Below are 21777 nucleotides of genomic sequence, written 5' to 3'. Positions count from 1 at the left end.
TATTTTCAATTAAAACTGTTTTTGCTGTTTGATATATTAATATAATTCATTGCAAAATAGATTTCTGCATGACTGACACAATGTACAAGGAGGACAACAAGCATTTGTGATTCAGCAATCATGGAATGGGTTGAAAATGGGGCAGAATTCCAGCCTTCTGGATTGTGATGCTGTGCATAAGGAAGGTGACCGTTTATATCACTGTTGTTACTCTGTTACACAATTTCCATAAGTCTTGCACAAAGTGTATCATGTTAGGTGTCAAAATGGAAAAGTTACGATCTGTCAAAATATGATTATCCTGATTAAATCCACGTGTGATCTTTGTATCCAAAGTTACGAATGTTGGTTATGTATTTGTATCTCCAATATGTGTATTGTTCCTGGGTGACACCCTCTAGGTAGACTTACATCAGGATTAGACAGCTATGTGCTGATGGTCAATTAAGGACACTCAGTTCACAATGGGTCATTAAAGAAATTCATCCTGCCCAGTAAGCCTTTCCTGTGGACATCTCGGAAAGAATATGGTAAATAGCTGCATGAGTCAGCAAAGCATGTGAGAACTTGTGATAATGGCACTCTCAGCAAGTTTGCAGATGACACTAAACTGGGAGGAGTGGTAGATATGCTGGAGGGTAGAGACTAGGTACAGCGGGACCTAGACAAATTAGAGGATTGGGCCAAAAGAAACCTGATGAGGTTCAAGAAGGACAAGTGCAGAGTCCTGCACTCAGGACAGAAGAATCCCATGCACTGCTATGGACTAGGGACCGAATGGCTAGGCAGCAGTTCTGCAGAAAAGGACCTAGGGGTTACAGTGAACGAGAAGCTGGATATGAGTCAACAATGTGCCCTTGTTGCCAAGAAGGCTAACAGCATTTTGGGCTGTATAAGAAGGGGCACTGCCAGCAGATTGAGGGACATGATCACTCCCCTCTATTCAACATTGGTAAGGCCTCATCTGGAGTACTGTGTCCAGTTTTGGGCCCCACACTACAAGGATGTGAAAAAATTGGAGAGAGTCCAGTGGAGGCCAACAAAAATAATTAGGGGGCTGGAACACATGATTTATGAGGAGAGGCTGAAGGAACTGGGATTATTTAGTCTGCAGAACAGAGGTGAAAGTAAGCCGGTACGTGCCAGTACAGAGAACCGGTAAGCAAAGGAGACTGCCTGAGGGAGGGAGAAGCCTGCCCCCTGCATAAGAATAGTTTAAACTCAGCTGTTCCCTGAGAGGTTCAGCCCTGGGGGTTAGGAGTGGTTTCTGGCATCCTTGTTAATTTCACTCACAGTAGCTGGGGGAGTGGGGAGAGTGTGTTTGATCATTGCAGGGACAGTCTTTGTCTGCCCCCAGGATGAGGGGATCTTGTCTCCAATACTAATATACACAACAAATACAAGCATTTGGCTGCACAACTTAAATCTAGAGCTAATAAAAGCAGGTGGAAGGGGAAAACTCACTGTCACATTGGTTTCTCGTCTCCTCCCTCCCCCTCCTCCAGCCAGGCTGCAGACAAGGCTCTGCATTCCTCCTGCCCCACCCCCAGGGGTTCTCCTCTAGGCTCTAGCTTGCAGTAGGGAGACTGGCTGAGATGCCTGCTGCTGCTGCCTGCATAAGAACAGTTTAAACTCAGCTGTTCCCTGCGCAGTTCAGCCCCAGGGTTAGAAGCCATTTCTGGCATCCTTGTTAATTTCACTCCCAATTTGTTGTTGGGGAGGGAGGGGGTGTGTGACCATGGCAGGGCAGTTCTTTTCTCCCCTGGGATGAGGGGATCTCCTATACACAAAAAACACAATCAAAATCAGGAACCATTTCCAAGTTCAAATCTATCCCATTCCCTCCCAGCAGCAGAGGATCATGGTTGTGATGTCCAAACTGCTTGCAGATCCTCTTTGAAATGTTACTGAACCGTGCAGGGAACAGCTGAGTTTAAACTGTTCTTATGCAGGAGGCAGGCTTCTCCCTCCCTCAGCCAGTCTCCCTGCTGCAAGCTAGAGGGAAGCCCCTGCAGCTGCTGCTCAGTGCCAGGCAGGGAGAAAGCATGGAGCCTAGTGTCGCAGCCTGGCTGGAGGAGGAGGGAAGACACGGAGAAAAATATGACAGTGAGTTTTCACTTTTTCAGGCTTATTCCAATAGTAAAGTTTTATTACAGACAGTACTGATAGTAGTAATAGTAGCTTTATTTTCTTTATCTATGTCATGCAATGGGAGGGATCCATGAAGTAGTAGGAGAGGTGGGTTGCTTGCGATTGGACCATATTGATAAGAAATGTAAATTACTTTCACTCCTGCCCAAACCCCAGGGCTCCCAGCCACCTCTGCAGCTGGCAGCTCCAGGGGTGATTTAAAGGGCCTGGCTCCTAGCTTCAGCTGAATCCCCAAGCCCTTTAAATCCTGATTTAAAAGCCCAGAGATTTAAAGGCCCCAGCTCTTCCAATAGAGGCCATGCCTCTTCCGGTTGAGCTCCTCCCCCTCCACAGGACTCTGGAGTACCTGCAAGTCTTTTAAATTACTTTCACCCCTGCTGCAGAAGAGAAGATTGAGGGGGGATTTGATAGTTCCTTTCAGCTACCTGAAAGGGGGTTCTAAAAAGGATGGATCTAGACTGTTCTCAGTGGTACTCGATGACAGAACAAGGAGCAATGGTCTCAAGTTGCAATGAGAGAGGTTTAGGTTGGATATTAGGAAAAGCTTTTTCACTAGGAGGGTGCTGAAGCACTGGAATGGGTTACCTAGGGAGGTGGTGGAATCTCCTTCCTTAGAGGTTTTTAAGGACAAGCTGGACAAAGTCCTGGCTGGGATGACTTAGTTGGGAAATGGGGTTGGACTAGATGACCTCCTGAGGTCCCTTCCAACCCTGATATTCTATGATTCTATGACATGTGACCCTGGACTCTATCTTGGGACAGAAAATTTCCATGCACATGGCAAAGGATATAAAAGACACCTGAGACACCTCCATGTTGCCTCTTTCCTTCCCTAATTCCTTGGACTGGGGATTTACAACTAAAAGGAGTATCTTGAACTCTGGACTGAGGTCCTTCCAATCTTTTGGAAGTTACTAGAGAGACCTTTGCAAGCCAGGAGTCTATTCCATCACTGCTACAAACCTGATATAAGGACTTTGCAATCGTTTGTATGTATATGATCTATTAACTTTTACAACTCTCTTTTCTTAGTAAACGAACTAAGGATTTATTAAGGATTGATTGACAGCATGATATTTGGGTAGGATCTCAGATACATCCTGATCTGGGGTAAGTGTCTGATCCTTTGGGATCAGTAAGAACCTCACATATGCTGAAATAGGTTTTCAATAATCTCTCACTATATTAGACTTCGTTGTCTGGATGGGAGTCCAGGGCTGGAATGCCCAAAGGGGACAATGCCCAAGGTGTCTGTCTTCCAGTTAACCAGCACGGTACTGCAGAAGCTTTCTTTTTTAAAAAAAAAAAAAAAAAAAAAAATGGCTTGGGGAATCTTCTTATAGAGTAAACCACCAGCTTTGGGGATTGTCTGCCTTATTTCTTGGGGTCTGCCCTGAGTGTGGCCTCCTCAGTGTGGCCCATCCAAGCATCTAGTCACAAGGATTTTCAAAAGAAATCAAGGAGCTTGGTGCTCAACTCCCACTCAATCGCCAATCCTGCAAACATTTAGACATGAAAGTATTTCCACTGATTTTAATGGGACTACTCAAGTTCATTACGCTTGTTTATTATAAAGAGATCATGTCAATTATTTTTAATTCTGGTAAAAGTTAATTTAATAAACAAGAGTTAATTTTTCCTTATTATTTACATTATGATAGCACCTAAGAACCACAGTCGAGGATCGGGGCCCTCTATTCTGGACACTGTTCTCATATGTCATTTATGTAAAATACACACTAAACATACTGCTGTTTTGCTTTGTTGTTTGACCTGAACTAAAACAACGAACAAATATTACTTAACCTAATTAAACCCTAGATTTTGTACATTTATTGGGCTCTTCTATGGAGGCATCTGTATTAGGAATATTAATTTTTCCACTACTGAAGGACAGGTTTCTAAATCCTATGAAGTCGGAGGTCTGCTGTTTGTACGTGTTGAAAAAAAAAATTATTTTTCCTACAACTTCTTACCTTAATTCCAAAGTTGTGCAGTTGTCTTGCAGCTGCTAATCCTGCTGGACCAGCCCCAACAATAATGACAGATTTCTTTTTCGTTTAAAAAAGAGAGAGAGAAGGAAAGTAGCAAATGTTCTTATAGAAGAAATCAGTTGGTGCAAAACCAAAAATCAATCATTGCACATTATGGGTAACATCTGTGCTCTCACTGATTTCAGTGGTGTGGGATAAGGCCTGTGTTTTCTAAAATAGTGAATGATAACTTTGAAAGGCATGATCTGTTAGGGTTCATTTAGAGTCCATGGAAGGCCAGTTACTGCTTTGGGGATACTAACTGGTTTATTTGAGGCCTTTAAAAGCAGATGTCTCAATTTACTTCGACTAAAACAGTGCTGATAAAAAGTCAAGCAAGTTAAGTGACCTAGATCAAATGCACCATGTATCTTGTAAGAATCTTTGATCACAAAAGCCATTAAATAATGAAAACTAGTTTAAAATACACACACTTTTCATTTACATGTAGCATAAAATTGTACTTGTCTATATTTCTAGGAGATACGTCCTTACAGCATATATTCATTTTTGATCTACATTTCAGTGTTGTGTCACACAAACTGACAGTCACATACAAATACCCATTGGTCACAATCCTTGAAGGTGGGAAATGGATCAGCGTTCATGTCACGCTCCCTGTCAGTACCTGGTCTGGGCTGGGAAAGCTAATGATCCAACCAGCAGACCAAATTTGGTGACGAATCCTGGTCATGTGCCATCTGAGACATGTTGCGCATACACTAAGAAGACGACAGTTCTTGAAAGCCATGTTTTCTAGCCTGGGTAAACAGGAGTGAATTACTATGCTAGGCCATGGAGGAAAGCAGAGTGTATACCATGGTTTATAAAACAGGTTACAGTGTAGTTCATCCCTGTCCCTAATGGCCACGGAAACCATAGGCCTGGTGTGCCCACTGAAGTCAATGGGAGTTAACACTTTGCTAGCAAGAGCTAAGCTAGGTTTAAACATGATCCTGGCTAATACGGTTGGAATTACAGAATGAAACAAAAGCCCAAACACGAAAACAGAAATTAAGCAGCAGCATATTCTATCTACTAATTAACATTATGGTTACCTACATTGTGGTATTCTTTGGGAAGAAGATGTTGGTCAGAACTGACTGACAAAATCCCTGTATTAATCAGCCCTTTTCGTGCCATAAAATAAAGTATCCTCTCCATCTCTTGGACACAGCGAATACGCACAAGCCCCCGCACAATGATGCGATGAGTACATTTGTGAGGGGTAAGAACTTCCTGCATATTGGGAAACAAACAAAACAAAGACATGTTCATACAAAATGTTCCATGCTTTCCCAGGCTTAAAACATATTTCAACTGTAATTTAGATACTGAAGTCTAACCTCTAATCAAACAGGTTTCTAAGAGAGATTAAAGAATAAAGTTTAATTTTGTGTGCCAGTCAACTGCAGGAAGAGAATCTCTAGACCATTTGATTCTTCCAATTCTCCCATAACCAAACAGAGTGAATTAACACAGAACAAATGAAATGAGAGTACAATGGACCTCAGCTACACCTATAATGCCTATCAAGTACATTTAGATATCGCAGTGATGCTAGATATTCAAGCTTTTCCACTGACTGCATTCTGGATCCACCCAGTAGAGGTCTGTGCAAGTTGTATGTTACTCCATCCAAAGTAAAAACAGGATCATATTCAAAAATTTTGTATTAAGAGACCCAAGTCGAGAAATCTTAGTTTTGAGAAAACCAATAGGGCTTCTGAATTTATTTATACTACTATAAATCCATAGTAACTCCAGTGAAGATAACTGAGTTAAATCAGTATAAACAAAGAGAGAATCAAGACCACAACCATGTCTGGGGTCACTTGTGCCCCTGCAGATCCACTAGAAGGTGACTGTGGGATTCCTATTCTCTACCTGGTGTTTATGTTGCAAATAACGTGCTCAATCTGGACTAAGTTTCTAAGATGCTAGAAGCTTTGATGTTCTACTTCTCCTCCTTAGTCATCCTCAGCTATAGTTTTGTCATGAGCCTGTTCTCACGCTTACCAAGGTATCAGTACTTACCTAACATTCACATAAACAGAAAGTACTGAAGTGCCCTAAAAAGCCATTTAGAAATATTCTGAAGTTTCCCTTTACCAAGCTTGTACAGAGCTTTCATCTTAAAGTTGGAATGTTTCAAAAACATTTGCAGATCACTTTAAAGGAAGTTTCTTGGCATTATTAAGTATAAGAAATTTTTCTGTTTAGTGCCTTTTTTTTTTTTTTTTACAATTTAAAAAATTTTTACTTTGTGTAATGAAGATTCTTCATAGAACACAGACTCCAGGAGGGCTCTTCTGCCCATACTTCTTGGAGGCCGAGCCTAAGAGCACATTATTTGTAAATATAAAAGTATGCCATTAACTCTCAGCCTTGCTTACTTTGCAACTTGTGTACCACAAAGACAGGATGAGGTTTCTCAAAGCTAGGTACATGGTAGGATCTCGTGAATATTCTGGGAACTCATAGAGCTCATCTAATTCCATGACATCTGGTCTCACACAAAGTGCTTTACCACATTCATTGGGCTGGTAGAAGGGCTGGAAGTATCTGTTCATCCCTGAAACGGAATAAAAACAGGCTGTGAATCAGTTGTACTCTGCTATATCAACTAGTCCATTCCTGGCCACTCTAAGATTATACACTGAGCATGCCAAATGACCATCCTCGGGGTGGTAGTGAGGAAGTCCTCAAACCTCTGACAACTCTAAGGATTGTTCCAAGTTTTCATTGCTTTATTCCCTCCTCCACTCTCCAAGTCCTGCAATGCAGACATCGTTCTTCCAGCTGAAGAGATCTGGACCTATCCAGGTTAGAGGGTTTTTTTGGCTCTCTGGGTAACACACACAGGTGGGACAAATGGATGCAGTAGAAGGAATCCAGACCAATAGATGTTCAAGTCTGACATTCATATAATTCTTTGTTCTCTCTGAAATAAAACATCACCTTGAAATACAGAATACATTGAAGAAGAGTAAGTTGCTAGACAGTCTCTGACATCAGCCCCTGCCTGGGGCTGTAGCCCTTGGGCTCCGGCTTTGGTCCCCCCTGCCTGGTGTGAGAGGGCTTGGGCCTTAACCCCCTCACCCAGGGCAGGTTCAGGCTTTGGTCCCCCCTCCTGTGGTCGAGTAATAATTTTTGTTGTCAGAAGGGGGTTGCAGTACATTGAAGTTTGATAATCCTTGAAACAGACACAGAAACAGCCCTTACCAGCTACATTAGGTGCACTCTTTATGTGCTCTAACTTCACAGCGTTGGATTCACCAAGTAATCGGTTAGTGCTGGTACAAGAGGGACTCATGCCTACTCAGTCTGGATAGTACGCAGAGAGAAAAGGAGCTGCCACACTATCTTTAAGCAAAGGAGGGAGGATGAGCATGGAGTACCACCAATGGTCTGAAACTTCAGCAACTCTCTGGATGAAGGAGAGAAGGCAGAAGAGAACAAGCATCAATACTCTGAACCCATTTGTCCATTTTACCCCTCAAAACTCAGATCTGAGAGCACTAAAAGCACCAGCCCCAAAGACAAGACAGTTTAAATCACCCAGACATTTTTCTTCCCTTTCTCTCCTGACTTAGAAAGCCTGAACTGTTGCCATGCACAGCAGAAATGAAGCTGCCAAGAGCCACAAACACAGCATCCATTTTGCAAGCTTTAAAAAAAGAGAGAAATACCTCATCACCTTGTCCAGACTAGGCATTTTTAATAGTTTCTGATTCAAAACAGCTGAATTTAGCTGTCCTAAGAGGCTTATGGCAATACATAATTGATCAGTTTCATTTATATTCTTCCCTCCCTGCAACAATGAACCTAGTCTTGCAGATCTATAGTTACAATGCAAAACAAATACATATCAAAAAGCTTAAATATATAGGCAAGGTCACACAAGTGTTAACAAGAATCAACCTAAACAAATTGTGTGGCATAAAGGAACTGTTCATACACTTGCCAACTTCAGTTTATTGCACATGATGTTGTGAAGAGAAACTGCAATGCACTGTCATGCCATTCATAATGGCATCCCAGTCTAACCAAAATATAATGCCACACTTCAAAATAGTCAAACTTTTGTAATAATTAGGAAAAATTAGTTTATTTCTTCACATACTTAGGGAGACAGTTTACTAAACAGGCCACCAGCCTGAAAGAAAATGGAGATCCCCAAAAAACCCAGAGAATTTTCTGCCCAAATCTGGATGTTAGTGCAGGCAATGTATGCCATTTTTGCCTGATCGGACCCTAGAATTAGGAGTAGACCTAGAATCAGGGCCTCAAGTCAGAGGCTATGAGAACCATACGAACATGAATACTAAGAGGGAAGAAAGATTAGAAGGTTGAAGGGTCAGCCCTTCCCCATTATCAAAATAGATCCTCCTCCAGATGAGGCACATGCAATCTCAGTTCCTGAGGCTGAAATGCACACATGCCACAAGAGGACACTGCAGTTGTGATCTCTGGCTAAGAAAGGGAAAAAACCTACCACATTCCCATGTTTTAATCCCATTTTTACACTATAGAGCAAATGAACAGCCATGTACAGGCAACTCACCAGATCCTCAGGCATGGAACACTGGTCCGAGCCCTCAATCTAAAACAGAAATTTGACGATCTAAAGCCACACAAGAATATTACATAAAAGAAGCAATCAGACTCTGGCACAACTCCTTTCAACTTAAAAATGTATTTTAAAAAAACAGTGCTTTATTTTAAATTACCATATGGCAGTATTTTGGTTATTTTTTTTTACAGTACACATTAAAAAAATACTAAAAAGCCAAACACCACAGATAAAGTTCCTGGCTGATTGAACTGAATGGCCTTGGCTATCTAATGATCTCACATTAACATATACCTAGCTGGGGGATTGAGTGGAAACGGAAAGGCGTTTCAGCTTACACTGCATTTCAGTGCTCAGCAATCCAGATACTTGCCTCTTCACATATGCATGTATCTGCAGCATTGTACAAACATTCAATAAAATCATTTCCTGTACATACACAGTATACTACTTTCATATGCATACTAAAGGCACTTGTACTCAATGAGAAATATGTCAATAGCAAGTTAATTGTTTGTTTGAATAGCAATTTCAGAGATATCTAAAAGTGTCTCAGCAGATGAAAAAAGTGTTTCATGTTAAAATTCCACAAAACAAAAACAAAAAAACAGCCAGATGTAATTTTATCAGATATTCCAGGAAGACTCCATGAGTAAATTATCTTGATCAAAGAATTAAAGGGTGAACTACTGGCCCTACTGACATCAGTAGCGCCAGAATTTCACCTTAAATGTCTGAAAGCAGACTCGCAACAAAAGTCCTTCCTCAACCATAACGCTAGTACTGCTAGTAAGATACTACAATGACTTTTAGGAGTTTACTATCTTCCTATTAAATCTGAATCCTTTCATTTCAGTTGTCTAGTACAGATGCACATTAAAAAACTCAAAAAAAGAGCCACTGGACATTTCAGATGTTTTGACTAGTAAAGAAAAACAAAACAAAAGAACAAAAAAACACAAACCAAAAAAGGATATTGGAAAGGCGCACACATTTTGGAAGCAGCAACTTTCGTGGAGACTGATCTCTTAGCATTTTAAAGCATGATTTTACAACTAATTGCATGGGAATTTCTACTAATGATGTTTTGGATATTGCACTGTCATCACTCTCCTGAGGGAAACATTTAAATTTCTGTAGAATACAAGCTATACAGCTCCTAAGATATTCAACTCATCATTCTAACAAATATAAATGTTAAAAGAAAAAAAATAAGCATAGTTAATGACTATAACGAAAGAACCACCTTAACTGCAGCTTAAGTAGGGGCAAACAGTGTTGCTGTTACCTTAGTAGAATTGTTCAGTTTCATACCACATCGGTATGTTTTTGCTATTTGCGATGTCAGCTGGATTTCCTTTGTCAGCTGACGCCATTTCCCACACTCTGGTTTTGTGCACTGCACCTAGAAGTGAAAAACAAACATATTTTAACTTGAGCTTGATCTATAATACAAGTCAATTACATGATGCAACAAACACCAGCAAAGGAACCTGATAGGAAATCTATTTTGGGACCATAACTAATAGGTAGGTAAGAAGAAAGATGCAAGGGAGTTGTTAAATACATTATTCACATAAAGTGATATTCATCCTCATGCAGAGACCAGTACAAGAGTTATGCACAGTTTAAGCCTACTTACTCCCTATGTGTTTATGCAGATGGCAAGGACAAGGCCTGAGTCACCTAAGACCACAGGGTGTAAATAAGACTTATGTTGCGCATAGACTTTCTGCTGGTGTTCTGCATGAGGATGAATTTCACTCACAGGACTTAATTCTATGATGTATTGAGCACACAATTCCCGCTTATTTCCATTGGGGTTTGAAAGTAAGCAGTACGTCTCAGGATTAAATCTATATTGTCCATTGCTTCCTGAACTCTCCCTTCCATTCCACCCTCCTCCAATGAAGGTATACTCCCTTCCCATTTATTTTACTCACCCTCTGTTCCCTTATGGCTGGTTTTCTCCCTCTCTCTCCGTTTTCCCTAGTGTTACCATCCTCTTCGCCATCACCACCTGCCCACTCCGGACATCTGCTTCCATCTGAACTACATCCTAAATGCTTCCTGCTGCCTCAATAATTAGACTGAGAAACAGAGTATTGCACAGAGAGCACTTAGCCAAGGATTGCAAAAGATTTCTGACAGTGGAGAAACTGATCAGGATTATTATCCGGAGTCTGCCTTATCTCACCTTCCTAATACCAGAAATCCCCCTAGAGTCCCAGAGCAGAACCTGCTACTTGATCTTCAAACACTATAAACTATTCAAAAACACACACACACAGAGCACTATATTCCTTACCCAGTAAGGAAGTTGTTGATCAGCCATGAAAGCTTTAGGACTGGGCTCACTTTTACCATTACTGGTCCAAATCCTTTTCCAAGCAGTGTATTTCTCATAACCATCTTTATGGCTAAGAAGAAAGTTAAAGTAAATGGCAAGCAGTTAGCAAGTGGGCTGGTCCAGTCTATTTTAAAGAACAATACTCATTCCAAAAAATCATGTTTAAAAAGAGAGAGAGAGAAACACACACAAGGCTGAGGATAGCACTCTTTAAAGAAACAAAGGTGATAGCAATCAGAGAAGTGTGTAGGCCTACATTTCCTTTCGATAATAAATACAGGGGCTAATATGCAAGGTCGAGGTGAACTACAGCTCACCACATAACTGCCATGTTAGTCTTTCTAGTCAGTAAACTTCAAGCATCAAATTATTTCACTGATTTGGGATACTCTGAATCTGAAAGGCACTTTTTAAAACCAAATTCCTACCACCCTCATCTAGATTTACTCCAAGTGTACTTACTTAAGTTAAAATTGGGCTTGCTTATAATTAGGTTTGGCAGAATACAAGTCTATTATTTTATTTTTATTTTTTGTAATTTTGACAGATAATATCAATGTTTATTAAGTACTTTTTTCTATTTTTATTAGTTTAAATTTTCACAGTTGTGGGAAATTATAGGAGGGCCAGACAATAATTAATTAATGACAGCAGATACTGAGATTCAAAAAAGTTAAAGCTTTATAACTTGACGATTTGTGTTTTAACAGCTCATGTCAAAATATACAAAGTAAATATTCTTTAAATCAAACTCTAACAAGTTCTCAAGCAGCATGTGTCTTACTTTGCCTATCTGTAAATTTTGATGCTCATTGACAGAAACAGTTTTTCATCAATTTGTGTGTTTATAGTGAAATTGACATTTACTAACATTTACCAATAAAAATCTAATTCTTCAAAGACTACAATGTAACTTTAAAAATAAGGACGCTTTTGAGTTATTTTCCAAAAGAACAGCTCACAACTCATTACTTGCTGGTTTTGTTCTGTTAATTTACACTCTTTTCAAAAAGCCCTGAACACTTTTTTAACAAGTCACAGAAGAACTGACATGCAGCTCAGATTGCCACTCTTTGGTTGATGGAAGGCCCACACATCAGCTGCAGTTTGTGCAACTTACACTCAGCAGTCTCTAAGTCTCACTTCAAAATAAAGTCAGTAGAGAGGAGAAAGTTTAAAATATTTGTTTCAATAAATGAGACTTCACGTTTTTAATATCCAGTCACTCTCTCCAGGACTTCTGTAAACAAGACAGTAACCATACCTACGATAATAGTGATCAAAACACTCATTGCAGAAATGTTCCCCACAAGAGAGATGATACCATCTAGATGTGTAGCCATTTTTAGCACACCTACAACACAAGAAAACATGTACACTGCATTATGATACTTAAAAAAAAATCCCATGGACTTTGTTTCATTTTAGAATTTAAAGAAATGTTAAGGTCAGGGCATGGGAGAAGAGAGTTTGATACTCCACTGTTTCTCCACTATTTGTAAAGTGCTTTCCACAATGGGCACTGGCCTCTAAGCACTACAGCAACCAAAGTAGGAATAATAAAAATAATAATTAAAAAATAATTTTAACTGTAGCAAAGATCTCATATTTCATCACGAGCAATACAAGAAGCAAAGGTGGCAATATGTATGTCATGTACTGCTCTGAGATTGCAGCAGCTTCTCTTTAGTATGGTCAATTGGGCATGCCCTGAGCCAGATCTCAAAGGAGGTTGCAAGATATTGATAATTATGACTCTTATTTATAGTGTGGCAACATGCATTTACCTACACACAGGAAAACACAGTCCCAGCCTCAAAGAGCTTACAATTTAAAAAAAAAAAAAAAAAAAAGCAAAGCATGGGACATTTTCTTCTCAAATTCGTAGGTTGATTAAACCATAAATATAGAACAACTTGCTGCAAGGTCTAGGTATATGAAATATCTATTGTCCAATTATTTTCGATTATATAAAATTACTGACTTGGTTGCTATTTTAACCAAAAACAAAAATCTATATAAATTACACATTGCAAGTGTTCATTCTCTTTTATTGTTACATATATATAAGGATTACATTCATTAGACAAAGCAATTAATCCTGCATGCCTTATTCAAGCAACAAACCCAATAAAATCAATTAAATATTCCTCTAAAATTAAAATTATGTGGTGGCAAAGCACAATGGTGCCTGAGCTGGCTAGCCATGAAATGACCTAATTTCCAATAAATGATCATATGGAAGAATTTTTAAAAAATAAACACCAACACAATAAGACTTAAAAATGATTAAAATATCTTAATTGCCTGCTGAATACCAACATTTAAAATCACGTCCCATGGTTTCCTGGGTATCAAAAGTCCCATATGCCATGTACTCAGTTGCCAAAACTTCCAGCTCTCCTATCACAACTTTTATAATGCAGAAATTCCCTTTCAATATAAAAAGATGCAATGCATACACAATTTAAAACGTGGAGGCAGCATAAAATAATTGTATATCATAGCCAAATTAATAGCACAACATTAGACTGGGAGGGGACATTGCCACATACATTTAGAGCAACATGCTGCATATTATAAGCCCTGCCGATATAGTAATGCTTTACTTCGCATACCTCTAAATTCAGAATGTTAAAATAAAAAAGTACTCATATAAAAGCTGAACAGGAAGTTGGTCCTGAGTGAAAACAGGATGTTATAATGCAAATAGTTTTTAAGGCTTCAGAGCCAATCTTGCAGACTCAGCATATTAACGAGAGATTACAGAACACTATAACAATACAGAAGTAGTAGAGAATAGTATATGATGTAAAAGCAGCAGAGAATCCTGTGGCACGTTATAGACTAACAGACGTTTTGGAGCATGAGCTTTCGTGGGTGAATACCCACTTCGTCAGATGCATGTAGTGGAAATTTCCAGGGGCAGGTATATATATGCTAGCAAGCAAGCTAGAGATAACGAGGTTAGTTCAATCAGGGAGGATGAGGCCCTGTTCTAGCAGTTGAGGTGTGAAAACCAAGGGAGGAGAAACTGGTTCTGTAGTTGGCAAGCCATTCACAGTCTTTGTTCAATCCTGAGCTGATGGTGTCAAATTTGCAGATGAACTGAAGCTCAGCAGTTTCTCTTTGAAGTCTGGTCCTGAAGTTTTTTTGCTGCAGGATGGCCACCTTAAGGTCTGCTATAGTGTGGCCAGGGAGGTTGAAGTGCTCTCCTACAGGTTTTTGTATATTGCCATTCCTGATATCTGATTTGTGTCCATTTATCCTTTTCCGTAGTGACTGTCCAGTTTGGCCGATGTACATAGCAGAGGGGCATTGCTGGCATATGATGGCGTATATTACATTGGTGGACGTGCAGGTGAATGAACCAGTGATGGTATGGCTGATCTGGTTAGGTCCTATGATGGTGTCGCTGGTGTAGATATGTGGGCAGAGTTGGCATCGAGGTTTGTTGCATGGATTGGTTCCTGAGCTGGAGTTACTATGGTGCGGTGTGCAGTTGCTGGTGAGAATACGTTTCAGGTTGGCAGGTTGTCTGTGGGCGAGGACTGGCCTGCCACCCAAGACCTGTGAAAGTGTGGGATCATTGTCCAGGATGGGTTGTAGATCCCTGATGATGCGTTGGAGGGGTTTTAGCTGGGGGCTGTATGTGATGGCCAGTGGAGTCCTGTTGGTTTCTTTCTTGGGTTTGTCTTGCAGTAGGAGGCTTCTGGGTACACGTCTGGCTCTGTTGATCTGTTTCCTAATTTCCTCGTGCGGGTATTGTAGTTTAGAGAATGCTTGGTGGAGATTTTGTAGGTGTTGGTCTCTGTCTGAGGGGTTAGAGCAGATGCGGTTGTACCTCAGTGCTTGGCTGTAGACAATGGATCGTGTGATGTGCCCGGGATGGAAGCTGGAGGCATGAAGGTAGGCGTAGCGGTCGGTAGGTTTTCGATATAGAGTGGTGTTAATGTGACCATCGCTTATTTGCACCGTGGTGTCTAGAAAGTGGACCTCCCGTGTAGATTGGTCCAGGCTGAGGTTGATGGTGGGGTGGAAGTTGTTGAAATCGTGGTGGAATTTTTCTAGAGTCTCCTTCCCATGGGTCCAGATGATGAAGATGTCATCAATGTAGCGTAGGTAGAGAAGGGGCGTGAGTGGACGAGAGCTGAGGAAGCGTTGTTCCAGGTCAGCCATAAAAATATTGGCATATTGTGGGGCCATGCGGGTGCCCATAGCAGTGCCACTGATCTGGAGATATATATTGTCATCAAACTTGAAATAGTTGTGTGTGAGTATAAAGGCACAGAGCTCAGCAGCCAGTTGTGCTGTGGCATCATCAGGGATACTGTTCCTAACAGCTTGTATTCCATCTGTGTGTGGGATGTTTGTGTAGAGAGCCTCTACATCCATGGTGGCTAGGATGGTGTTTTCTGGGAGGTGACCAGTGCGTTGTAGTTTCCTCAGGAAATCAGTGGTGTCACGGAGATAGCTGGGAGTGCTGGTGGCATAGGGTCTGAGTAGAGAGTCCACATATCCAGACAGTCCTTCAGTGAGAGTGCCAATGCCCGAGATGATGGGGCGTCCAGGATTTCCGGGTTTGTGGATCTTGGGTAGTAGATAGAATAACCCTGGTCGGGGCTCTAAGGGTATGCTGATTTGTTCCGGTGTTAGTGTAGGGAGTGTCCTGAGTAGATGGTGCAGTTTCTTAGTGTATTCCTCAGTGGGATCTGAGGGAAGTGGCCTGTAGAATTTGGTATTGGAGAGTTGTCTGGCGGCCTCCTTCTGGTAGTCAGACCTGTTCATGATGACAACAGCACCTCCTTTATCAGCCTCTTTGATGATAATGTCAGGGTGGTTTCTGAGGCTGTGGATGGCATTGCGTTCTGCACGACTTAGGTTATGAGGCAAGCGGTGTTGTTTTTCCACGATTTCTGCCTGTGCACGTCGGCGGAAGCATTCAATGTATAGGTCCAGACTGTCATTTCGACCCTCAGGAGGAGTCCATGTGGAGTTCTTCTTCTTGTGCTGTTGGTGGGAGGGTACCTGTGTATCAGTGCACTGTTCAGTGTTGTCCTGGAAGTATTCTTTGAGTCGTAGACGGCGAAAGTAGGCTTCCAGATCGCCACAGAACTGTATCATGTTGGTGGGGGTGGCAGGGCAGAAAGAGAGTCCCCGAGATAGGACAGACTTTTCTTCTGGGCTGAGTGTGTAGTTGGATAGATTGACAATATTGCTGGGTGGGTTAGGGGTACCACGGTTGTGGCCCCAGGTGTCAGGTAGGAGTTTAGACAGCTTACAGTCCTTTTTCCTTTGTAGAGAGGTGAAGTGAGTGCTGTAGATCTCCTGTCTTATTTTAGTGAAGTCCGGTTTTATGGAAGTTTGGTTATTAATGAAGGTCTCCAGGTTGGAGAGCTCTTTTTTGATGTTTTCCTGTTTGCTGTATAGGATGCTGATCAGGTGGTTCCTCAGTTTCTTTGATAGTGTATGGCATAATCTCTCACTGTGGTCTGTGTAGTATGTAGATAGCAGTGGATTTTTTACCTTTAGTCCATTTGGTATGATGTCCATCCATTTGCATTTGGAAAGGAAGATGATATCTGTCTGTATTTGTGCAAGTTTCTTCATGAGGTTGATGGATTTCCACTCCATAGTATATGATGGTTTCATTTTGTGTTTTGAGGGAAGCTCTTCTGTTTATGTTTCATAAATACACCTTTAATTTCACAAAAACAAAATTTGTGCCAGGGAACAGTGCATTGACAACCCTTATCCTTGAGAAATGTTATTGGCAATACACTGCAAAAAGTCATCTGTAAGAGATGCTGTTTGCGATGATTCACTAGCACTACAACCAGCATTACACTAGTACCTCTCACTTTTGCCTGTAGATTTAAGAGATTTTGTCAAAAACATAGGTAAGTACAGAAAGACAAACCTTTCAGCAGCACTTGCAAAGCAAACAGGACATGTTGCAGTGCACCCTGCTTTTTCACATTTTCTATATTTCTTCTCTGATGCGTCATCATCATCCTCTGCTGCTTCAGCCGCCTTCTTCTTCACCTAATAAAGAATAGTTAGAATTGAACTTTCATGGGATCTGTAACTGGAAATGACAATGGCGCTGAATTTTCTACAATGCAACACCCAAAGATTCCTTTGTTTCATAATTCAGAGCACGGCAATGAATAGCTAAAATAATATAAATCAGATCTTTGGAATCCATAGCCGCGCGGGACAACTTGACAGCTGTCAAGGAAGGTCACTTTTAAAGATCCAACAATCTTAGCAATGTTTATTTAAGTTAAAGGCTTCTTGATTTAGTCTTTTAACTGACACCCTTAAAGAATTTATAAAGCAAGGCTTCCAGTTTAAAATTAATATTTACATTCCTTTGGATCCCAGTGTTTCTAGCACCATCACTCCAATCTCTCATTTAAATTCTTTTATTGCACAAAGCCAATCAATGTTAATATACATTAATAAAGACAGTGTCATCGGCTCCTAAAATTTATAAATTAACGTTTAAAACAACAAATCTCCAATACAGAACCATCCTCCTGGTCACTCTGGGCATTGTGTGTCCAATTTATATGGTCTGTCTAGGTCTCAGTCCTGCCACCTACTCTGTATGGATGTACTCCAAAGACCCACTGACTTCATTTTCTAAATACAGCCAGTAATTATTCAAACAGCTTTACTACAAATGGATGAATTCAAAATGGTCTGACCCACCCTCTACTAACCTCTCCCATGGAGGTGGAGCCCATTGCAACATCAGGGCCTTTGCCTAAATTACGTCTTTGTCTTGTTCAATACTTTATAAGTGCCCCCTTCCTATCTTTTTCTGGAGTTGTAAAATGTTCTCACCTTCTCTTTGGACACTTCCAAATACCATAAACAGAGGAGAAGTAACTGGGTGTAACCCTTTCAGGCAGTACAGCGGAGTCCTTTTATAATAATTGTTAAAGAAATACATACTCCAATAATCAATTATATGTAGTTTTAAATATATAATTTTTAACACTTACGTACCTGTCTCCCAGAACTCCTCAAAGGAAGGTTATCTGGAGACTGGTCCAAAGAGGATGACTTTTTTTTTGTTCGTATCCTTCCAGTTGACATTGTCTTATAGGATCTGCAAAATGAAGTCAGAAGATTGTTAAGTAACATTACAAAATGTTTGCGAGAGTGAACTAATTTGATATTACATGAACATTCACCACCACCACCACGTTGGTCAGAGCTAGTTAGTCAAGCTAAATTCAGTCATATCCATTAATGAACAAAGAAAAGAAAAAGTGGGTGGGCAGAAAAGAGGAACAGTAACTTTATTTTAAACTAAGCTCAATGTGAACATGTAAGAGCAGATCCTCAAATAGTGTAAATCAGCAGAGGGATGGTCTTACTTAGGCACTACTTAATCCTACTTCAGCACAGCAGGATTGACTAGATGACCTGTTGAGGTCCCTTCCAGCCCTTCATTTCTATAGCTGTATTGATTTCACTGGACGTAAGCTGATTTGCACCACCTGAAGACTTAGCTGATAATTATAGTTCAAAAAGTGAATAAGCATAAGCTCATAATGCAAGCCTTATACTGTTACTCTCAGTGACACTGGTACTACCTATTGATTTATGGGGAGGGCTGAGGAATTTGGATTATATAGCAACTTTTAACAATGTATTTGAACTCTTATTTAATCTAATGTCAAAGAAAAATTAAACGTATTCCAAGATTTGCACACCTTCCTATGAATGTACTTGTTCATTTACAGTCTAGACAATTGTAGTTGCATTGTAATTATATGTAGTTATGATACTTCATAATTTACCAGTAAATGTATTGTAGCATACATTATAAAAATAATAGTTGTGGAAGTACAGAAAGAACTGACACAGATTTGTAGGGGATCTTCATGCGTGACAGTCTCTGTTAGCAAGAGTTAGACTAGCTGTAACCCTAATAACATGAGATTTGTAAAAGCAAAAATTGTGTAAGGCAAGTAAAAAAGAACTGTGTGAGAAGTTGTTTTTCGACCTTGTATAAATAATACAATATGTAGACCGGCATCTCTTAAGTGAGAAAAACAAGATATCAGGATGACCTATGTATAAACAAAATGCAGTTGTTGCTTATTATTGTCTGTAACAAAAGTATAAATGCTTGCTGTAATTGTTTACCTGTTGAGAGACCTGTCTAGGAAGGGAAAACCCTATGTCCTAGTGCACTCTCTCCCTGTTGTAGCTGCTAAACAGAATAAAGTATCTAACTTTGCTGCACCCAAACAAAAAGCAAGAACTAAGTTTTTCTCCGACAATTTGGGGGCTCGTCCGCGATGGCAACACCTACTGAGACACAGGCAGCTGCTACAGATCATCCCCCTTTAAACCCCATGGTGCCACAAGAGAGGTATGAGACCTTTTGAAATTTCTATTGGGGTGTCAAAGGAGGACTATCCGTGGGGCCTTCTCTCCCTGTTGGGCTTATGCCATCTGAACTTACTGACTGTGCAGCAAGATCAGATGCAGAGTGGTATTGGGAAACGGTTTTGCGACCTCCAACAAGGTTAGGTTGAAGCAGCACTGGGGAACTGCTTGGTTGGCCAACAAGGTTAATGCATAGGGAAATGCATTAGGTATGCACCAGTCCTGAGGGGTTTTTACCGCCTCAAAAGGGGTTGTTATACCGCCTCATAGTATTGGGTCCGGATGTAAAGTACAAATGCATCGTGGTATATGAAAATAAAGGCCTTGGTGTGCGTGTGTGTGTGCACACCAGTGTGATTGTTACCGGAAGACACCCAAAGTACTCTGCGAAGCAAAAGCTCGGTGACCAGGACTACTCTAACGCAAGCCCGGTAACTAGAGGATCTTAAAAGGTCCAACCTACGGTGGGCTGACTCGGCCTGGCATCGTCCGGTGAGAAAGCTACTTGGGTCTAGAAGCGTGTGAACCCATCTTCCCTTCCCCTTTCCTTTCCGTGTGGGCTACTAACAGTCTGATCATTTCACTGAATGTAATCAAAGTAAGCGGCACAGTCTCCCTAAAACTAGCCGACGCTCTTTGCTGAAGGAAAATGTAGAAGGGTTGTGACCATCCTCGTTAGCCTCTCCTGTGTAAGTACCCTGTAGGAAAAAATCCTTAGTTTATGTGCCTCTAGCGCGGACAGGGCATTTTGTGTGTGTGTGTGTGTGTGTGTGTGTGTGTGTGTAAAATGGGTGGAAAACAGTCTAAACATTCCACTTCACCCTCTAAGAGTACACTAGCATATTTCATGTACGTACATTATGGTCCAACAACCTGCAGGTATTTAAAGAATTGAAATCTTTACACGCGTAAAAATTCATCTAAACAATGCCCACTAAAAAGTACCTTCAATCTAAATAAAATCATACATCTCAAAAAAGCTTTTAATCACCAAAAAGCCTCTGACATAGTATGAGCAATTTATCTATTAAAAAAAGGAATGAGTAAATTTGAAATTCAGCTTGGCCCAAAGATAGAGGAAGTTGCCCTGTGTTCAAGGTCAAAAATCAACGCAGACCATGCTAAGTACAAAAAAACCCTGCTTTTGGCCCCAGCTGGCTATAAAAAAAAATATAAACAAAGGCAATACAAGTTACAAAACTAAAATTACATTTGCAAAGCTTAACTGTCCAATGAAATCTAACAGTGTGCCTTTGCAACCCCAGGGTCACCACTGGAGCTGGGGATAGCCAGGTTGAGGTTTCTCTGCTAAATCTTGGGGTCCCACAGGCTCCAAAAGAATGCAGAAGCTACAGAGCACAGGTGGGAACTGCAAGAAGAGAAATCTATCTATGCTCTGCACGAGCTGGTTTCTGCTCACCTTGGATCCAAATCACCCAGGAACTGGATATTAAACTAATGTGTCCAAAGCACTTCCAACCAGAGCTGCAATAAAGAGAAACCATGATAAGGTCAAGCGATAAACCCTCCCTGGAAATAATCCCTATTGCACTCTGGAGACCAACCTGCCGACACCTGCTCACCCCTAGCGCGGCGCTCCCACACAGACACTCCCTACTCCCCACAGAAACACTCCTTCCCACGGCCTGCCAGGTAGGAAACCACCAGACTCCCAGATACACCTCCCTCCTTACCCTTCCCCCCGCGCCAGATAAAAATCCCAGAGATCCTACCCCCAAAATAACCCCCGGGGAGCCCCAAATCCCCGATCCCAAGAGCGCGCCTAAGCTCCCAAGCGCACAGACCCTCCCCCCAAAGGAAAAGATTCCTTAGGGACCCCCCAAAAGAAAGACCCGCTCGGGGGCTGCCGGGTCCGCTTTGTGCGGCGCTGTCTTCACATCTCCGCCCTGGACGGCCGCTGCACCAGCCGCACCGCCTTCTCCGGGGAAAGGAGGCAGCTGCCGCGGCCAAGCGCCCGACCCCGTCCCCGGGCAGGGGCACTCACCGCAGGGCGCCGCCGCTCCCACCATCCTCCTCCCGGGGTGGCTACCGCTCACCTCTCACCCTCGCCCGCCGCCGCCGCTTCCGCTCTGCTCGGCGCATAGCGTGCGGGGCAGGGGGAGGAGACAGCGGGTTCCTCCCCCCGCGGCCAGGCCCGGCTGGACTCCTGAGACTGGAAGCGGCTTGTCCGGCTGGGGGCTTCCCAGGCCGCGCCCAGGTCAGCGCGGGGCTCTCGCCCTTGGAGTCCGGGCGTG

At 41.6% G+C, this 21777-nt stretch overlaps 1 protein-coding gene across 1 annotated transcript in view; it reads right to left on the bottom strand.

The window, feature by feature from the left end:
* KDM1B (lysine demethylase 1B) overlaps positions 1 to 21609 on the bottom strand; it is a 43007-nt gene extending 21398 nt beyond the window's left edge. The window contains 12 exon segments of the mRNA XM_032776962.2: positions 4128 to 4202; positions 5247 to 5423; positions 6581 to 6759; positions 7410 to 7614; positions 8752 to 8790; positions 10049 to 10165; positions 11069 to 11180; positions 12375 to 12464; positions 17031 to 17155; positions 18128 to 18230; positions 20943 to 21007; positions 21528 to 21609. Coding sequence (XP_032632853.1) covers positions 4128 to 4202; positions 5247 to 5423; positions 6581 to 6759; positions 7410 to 7614; positions 8752 to 8790; positions 10049 to 10165; positions 11069 to 11180; positions 12375 to 12464; positions 17031 to 17155; positions 18128 to 18217 — 1209 coding nt within the window. The 5' untranslated portion in view covers positions 18218 to 18230; positions 20943 to 21007; positions 21528 to 21609.
* Positions 21610 to 21777: the final 168 nt, after the last annotated feature.

This window comes from Chelonoidis abingdonii, chromosome 2, assembly GCF_003597395.2.
Source record: "Chelonoidis abingdonii isolate Lonesome George chromosome 2, CheloAbing_2.0, whole genome shotgun sequence".
In the NCBI taxonomy this organism is placed as follows: Eukaryota; Metazoa; Chordata; order Testudines; family Testudinidae; genus Chelonoidis; species Chelonoidis abingdonii.
Note: the sequence above shows the minus strand (reverse complement) of the source record. Positions and strands in the feature narration are given on the sequence as shown.